Source organism: Orycteropus afer, unplaced genomic scaffold, assembly GCF_000298275.1.
Source record: "Orycteropus afer afer isolate SDZICR_OR568_19922 unplaced genomic scaffold, OryAfe1.0 scaffold00148, whole genome shotgun sequence".
NCBI classification, from domain to species: Eukaryota; Metazoa; Chordata; class Mammalia; order Tubulidentata; family Orycteropodidae; genus Orycteropus; species Orycteropus afer.
Genome location: NW_006921735.1, coordinates 312534 through 319586, shown reverse-complemented (window position 1 = coordinate 319586; position 7053 = coordinate 312534). Strand labels below are relative to the sequence as shown.

The 7053-nt window shown below is 38.1% G+C and overlaps 1 protein-coding gene across 1 annotated transcript in view; it reads left to right on the top strand.

The window, feature by feature from the left end:
* Positions 1-7053, top strand: part of LOC103201376 (dystrophin-like) — a 2052823-nt gene that overhangs the window by 2035626 nt on the left and 10144 nt on the right. The window contains exon 65 of the mRNA XM_042781676.1: positions 3378-3470. Within this exon, the coding sequence (XP_042637610.1) occupies positions 3378-3470 (93 nt within the window). The remainder of the gene's footprint in view (positions 1-3377; positions 3471-7053) is intronic.

Sequence of the window (7053 nt, the reverse complement as noted above, 5' to 3'; positions counted from 1 at the left end):
CTTGAAAGAGGTCTTTTGCAGCAGATTTGCCCAATACAATACGCCTCTTGATGTCTTGACTGATACTTACGTTGGCGTTGATTGTAGAACCAAGTAATATGAAGTCTTGGACAGCTTTAATCTTTTCTCCATCTGTCGTGATGTTCCTTATCCAGTTGTGATGATTTTTGTTTTCTTTATATTCAGGTGTAATCCATACTGCAGACTTTAGTCTTTAATCTTCATCAGTAAGTGCTCCAAGTCATCCTTACTTTCAGCAAGGGAAAGTTGGATAGTACAATGGTGTTATTTTAACTTCAGTGTTTCATTTAGCTGTTTCCATTTTTCCAGAAAGGTGTTTTGGTGATGTAGTGGTTAAGGCATTGGCTGCAAATTTTGGTTACAAAAGGTTGGTGGTTTGAACCCACCAACCAATCCACAGAAGAAAGATGAAGCCCTCTGCTTCTGTAAAGATTTACAGCCTTGGAGACTATGGAGCATTTCTACTCTGTCCTAAAGGGTCACTACGAGTTGGAATCAACTCAATGACAATGGGTAAACTGACACAGAAAAAAACTAGACATTAAACATTATGCATTGGGTTGATTGACCTCTACCCACGCATAAAAGTGGTAAATTTGATTTTGATTTTTACAAGACGATTAGTGGAATCCAAAAGATTTTTTACTTAAAGCCTTTGAGAAACCTGAGAAAAGAAGAAAACAAAATTATACTTTACTTGTATGGAGACATTTATCACTGCCATGAAAGTTCTCCATTGAAACAAATAAGCCAATTTTATGTTGTATTTGAACACTCATATTTGAGATTCACAGATGATAGTTAATCTGTGTAGATGAACTTGGCTGACATCATTAGGTTTATACTTTATAATTTACTCCTGGAAATAATTCAAGGAGAGAAATCCCAGTCACTTCATTGAACTGTACCTGAATCTTAACACAGTACAATTGAGTTCCTAGAGCTCCTGCATGATGTAATTAAACTGTCACAAATATTAACATCGATGCTCATGAGAGTCTCTGTTGGTTCTGATTTATTCTGCCAGGCATACTATCACTAAAGTGGACTTGCTGCCATTGAAAATGCCTCATGTTTCCCAATTCAGCAAAAATTTACATCAGTAATGGAACAGAGAGATATAATCGGCCCTGCGGTTGTCAGGATCCTGTTCTTCCTGACAGTATTTCACTCACGCCATGCTCACCAAATAATAGTAGTTTCAGACTGCAGGAAAAGGGAAACTAAAAATACTGAGTTTCACTTTTTCTTTTCTAAAGGCATAAACTTAAGCAAGTGAATAAATATACATACGTGTGTGTGTGTGTGTGTGTGTGTGTGTGTGTGTAGATACGATTCCTAGGTGGTGCAAACTGTGTGGTTTGAACCTACTTAGCAACACTGAGGAAGAAAGCCCTGGTGATCTGCTTCCATAAACTTACAGCCACTCATTGAAAACCCTGTGGAGCACAATTCTATTCTGAAACACATGTGGTTTCCATGAGACAGAATCAACTCAGTGGCATTGGGTTTGGTTTTGGGTTTTGTGGTGTGCATGTATGGATGGCTGGAAAGATAGAGTTTAGGATCTTAATCCTTCAGTGTTTATTTCCTGTACTTAGGATGTCAGAGAAGTTTCCTACAGTGTGTTGCCATGGGACTCAGAGAATTAGAGGCTTTTTGTCTACCCCAGGATTTTAACTCTCCATTTAATAATGGTATACAGCGTACATCCAACTAAGATAAGATTTTCTCTTAATGGTTAACATTACCAAGGATTCTTTTAGCTTGTGTTTTAAAAAGCACGGATGAAAGCAGTAATAAATGCAAGATTTTAATCATAGGTGAAAATCCAACTGGCATAGACCAAAGACAATTATGAGCATATTTAAGATACTGTACTAGGCCATTGCTGTTGTTTGGTTCAGATGTGAACCTGAGGTTGTCCTTTAGCCTGTTCACTGTTGTTGATGATCTGAAGCAAGGTCTTGATTTAGATGGAAGTGACAATGTGCTGAAAAAATAGAGCTTGAAAAGAAGTTATTTTTCACTATGGCAAGATTGAATGTTATGAAAAATTAGTTTCAAATGACCTCCAAAGTTCAAATTAATTTTGTTTGCATTTAGTTCAAATTAATTTTCCCCTTAGTGATAATGCTGTTCGACATGGATTTCTTTGACACATGAATAAACAGCAGAGATGCAGGTCCACACACTCTATAAGGGGACTCTCATTCCCAGCAGAAGACCACACAGCCCTAAGTTCCTTTACTTCCAAATCATCATTCTCTCCTCACAGAAACAAATCATCAAAAAAACTTTTTAAAAAATTACCCTTTACCAGCCCCTCCAGACCTCATTATGATGGTGTCAGGTAACAAAGAGGAAAGGGACATAACTTCCCAGTATGCCCCATATCAATAGTCCTTGGAATCTGAAGATTTCATTACTTATATAATGCACACACAACTTTTATTTCTCCCTATAACATTGGACTTCAAAGATACTTCAGTTTTGTTTGTATTTTTGGTTAAATGTCCAAGAAAAGAGTGGAAAAAATAGTGTTTCCATTCCCTTCTCACCTTCATAGTGAGCACAAAATGTCACGTTCTGACTTTCTTTTGTATGGAGACACACTGCATGTGGATAATAATATTTTTTATTACAAAGAAAAAATATTTCCTCTTTGTTAATGGGGATTCACTAATTTTATCTTAACTTCCAAATAAATACCTAATTTTATTTTCTGAGGGTAATGACATAGATGAATTACTACATGGAATTCTTCCCTTTAAGGAATTGCTGTTCCCTAATTACTAAGTTTGAGTGTTTTTTTTTTTTTTTTTTTTGCTAAAATATGTTGTTTGTGAGCAAGTGAAAATGAATTTATAATGATATTAAAAATGTTATCATGGACCTTTTCCTGTAATTTTTCCTTGTCTTTGTTATCTAGTGCTTCTATAACAGAAATAACACAAATGGGTAACTTTAACACACAGAGATTTAGTCTTTATGAGGCTTGAAGTAAGAATTCAGAGCACTGGCTTTAGGGGAAGGCTTTGTCTCTGTTGTCTATGAGGGAAGTTCCTTATTCCTTGTCTCCTTGGTGATCTTCATGTGGTGTGGTGTCTGTCATCTCCCATCTCTGCTTTCTCACTTGGCTTGTTAATCTCTTTTATATCGCAAAAGAGAGTGAACCAAGTTACACCCTACACTAATTCTACCTCATTAACATAACAAAGACAACCCAGTCTCAAATGAGATTATAACTACAGGCATAGAGGTTAGGATTTACAGCAAATAGTTTGGGAGGACATAATTCAATCCATGCCATTCCTTCATTGTAATTTGCAATTACTCCTTTTGCTTTCATTTAGGTGAGGAAGACCTTCTCAGTCCTCCCCAGGACACAAGCACAGGGTTAGAGGAGGTGATGGAGCAACTGAACAACTCCTTCCCCAGTTCGAGAGGTAAGCTTCAGTACCTAGAAGCCAGAGAGAGTTATTGGAATTAGGCCAAATATTCACTTCCATACCCAAGTGGAGTGTGCATTTTCCAGGTTTAAATAGGCATGTGCTAACAGAAGTCCAGTTTTGAATCATTGTCAGCAGATTTGATTTTTAAACATGATTTCTAGTTTGGAGTATTTTCAATTCAAATATTTACGTAATCAAGATATTCCTAGAAGCAAGAATACTACTTTATATTTCTAAAGTGTTTATTATGAGATACCTTTCACCTAAAAGTGATTGTTATGTGACTTTCACAGACGAGGAAATTAATGCCTTGATGGGCCCTTTGGTGGGAGCCTAACAGCTGTTTCACCCTATGGCAAGGCCTAGAACATGAGTGGTTGTGGGGATTCTAATTTATAATCTGACATCCTTTTTATTTAAAAATTGTATCTTACCCCATCATTTCAATGTGGATATAGCCAAATATACAATGATTGGGTTTTTATTCTTTTTTTCACTTCCATATAGACTTAGCAAAGAAAGGTGTTAGTATTATTTTTCTTTCTAGTAATCACATTGACTGTGGGTGCTTTGCCCTTCATATAAAGGCAGCATTTTACTCCATAGAATTTTCCCACCAGTCAGTGTCAGCTTCAGATGTGTGCCTTGTCCAAGGAGGTGTTTTTTTGGTGCCATTCATTTTGTGGGGTATTTATTTTGCTTTATTGCCCTGACATAGAACAAAGTCACTGACCAGCCTCTTTTCAGCAAATAAAAAGAATGGCAGCAGTCACCTGTGATCGAGTAGAGGGGAAGACTAGAGAAGTATGGGGGAAACACAAGGCTTTGTGCCTGGTGATTGGCACCCCTAATGGGCAGCCTGGGAGGAAAGGGCGGCAGAAAATCTGGACTATTTGTTCTCTTCACAAGGGCAATGAGGAGGGTGTTTTGAGTTGTATGTTTTTCCTATCTTTTTGTTCAGTGTCAGTGAACAATGGCCATTTCCAACCTATTTGATGTATGAGTGAACGTTGTGCAGTGCACATTAAAAGCAATAATGTTCTGATAGAGCGTTGCTAAGGAACTGTCAGGGAAAGCTAATTTTAAATGTCTGCACCAGCCATTTTTTCACTGCTGAGTGCCTCTGATGTGTTGATTCTAACAGATAAAAATCTTATCTGTTTTCTACCCACCCTCACACCACCCACCCCTAGCCCCATCCCCATCTTGACTATCTTAGGCATCTCCTCTCCCTAGATGCCATTATTCATAAGAACACTATGCCCAAGTTGGACATAAATAAATTCTTTCATCTTTATCCTCATTGCTTCACTTGGCAGCTTTGACTAGCACCTACTACTACATACTGGTGGAGGTGCTAGGAATATGCAAAAGAAAAGATAAATTCCTTGCCTTCAAGGTGCTTATGGTCAATTAGGGATGCAGAGTTCCAAATAAGTGAAAATCATAGTACAATAATATTATTGCTGTAATGGAGATGTCTATGATGTGAATAAGTCCCAGAATCGGCATGTTAGATAACAGAGAAGGGGTTAACCTCAAGCAGAAGAAGTATGTTCTTCAAAAGGAAAGGACTTTTGGACTCATGTCTAATACACATTTCATTACCCCCAAGCTTTCCCTTGAAGGTCATAGACATATGTCTTATCCCAGTGCCTTGAACCATATGCTAGTGGCCTATATATCTACACTGGGAAGTTAGTGGCTACAACAGGGTGTATGGTTCTGCTTCAGCATAAGCAGCCTTGCCTCCAAGACCTCATTTTGTACCTGGGTCTCTGGCACACCCTAATTACCTTGAAGATGAAATCCTTTACACTCTCTCCCTGCATCCCTCATTAGAGTTCTTGAAACTAGATACCACATGGGCTTGGAAGAAGCCACCTGGCAAGACTGAAAACATACGTCCTCTGGTGTGGTATTTGTCAGTTAACATCTCTGATATATTTACTTGTAGGATGTTGTTTTAGTTCTGGAGAATCTTGGGAAACTGTATTCATTGAGGCTGCCTTGATAGTGTTTACTAAATTATACTTACAGAAGTTTGTAATCCCTTAAGTGCTAATTTGAGTTTTCAAATAGGGGATAAGGAGTCCTTGTCTGATACCGGTTCCATTAACTTAGTTCCTACTTACTGAATAGTTCTTCTGTGGCCTAAGAGAATTAATTCATATTCCTGAAAAAACAAACATAAAATATGTAATAACAGAATAGCTAAGGTGCTGGGAAATCTGGCAAGTCTGCCTGTGATGCTAGAACCTTGACAGTTTTTCTTGTTTTACTACTTCCTGCTAAATCAGGCTTCATTATAGACATTTTTCTTTCTAAATTCAAATGGCTAAAAAGTCTCATCATAGTAAAATTATGTTGTCTTGGTTCTCTAGTGCTGCTGTAACAGAAATACCACAAGTGAATGGCTTTAACAAACAGAAATTTATTCTCTCACAATTTAGAAGGTTAGAAATCTGAAGTCTCGGCTCCAGCTCTAGCGGGGAAGGCTTTCCCTAGAAAACTGGCTCACAGTTTAGGAGAAAGGTCCTTTTCTCCTTTCAACATGTGTGGGTCCAGAGTTCTTTGGAGATCTCTGTGTATCTTGGCATCAGTTTTCTCCTGGGTCTAGGAGGTTCTCGGCACAGGTACCCTGGGTCCAAAGGATGTGCTCCACTCCTGGCTCCTTCTCAATAGTACTTAGGTCCCACTCTCTGTGCTCACTTCTCTCTTCTTTTATCTCTCAGAAGATAAAAGGTGATGCAGGCTACAACGCAGGAAAACTCCCCTTATATAGTTCAGGGCTATGACATAAGTAAGGGTGTTACATCCCACCCTAATCCTGCCTCATTAACATAACAAACATAACCTAATCTTCATTTAACATAACCTCATCTTGCTTCAGGAGCTCTGGTAGCGTAGTGCCTAAGGCACTTGACTGCTAACCAGAAGGCTGGCGGTTCAAACCCACCAACCACTCCTCTGAAGGAAGATGGGGCAATCTACTTCCATAGTGATACTGCCTTGGAAGCCCAAGGAGGGGTCGCTATGAGTCGGGTCTGACTCAATGGCACATAACAACAACAACAACAACAATCCTGCTTCATTAATGATTAATACATGGAGGTCAGGATTTACAACACATTGAAAATAAGGATGTTTACATCAGATCACAAAATAGAGGACAACCACACAATACTGGGAATCATGTTCTAGTCAAGTTGACACATATTTTGTGGGGACACAATTCAATTCATGATACAGACTAAGTATCAATGGATTCTGAAAGCATACCAACACTTTTTGGCATCCTCATTTCTTTAGAAAAGAGAGATAGGGTTTGGTGGGAACATCTTACCAGCTGGTCAATATGTTAAGATGACACTAAACAAAAGTCTTTGAGAATCCTAACATTTTAGGATTATACACTCTCCCAAATGGAAGGACCTTGAAAAGTCTTCTTGTTCTATCTCCTTTATAAATAATATCTTTGACATCCAGCATAGTGACTTTCAATTTTTTTTACCGTTATGTCTAATAAGAAATGAAGTTTACATCTCAACTTGGTATAAGATATAAAATAAGTTGT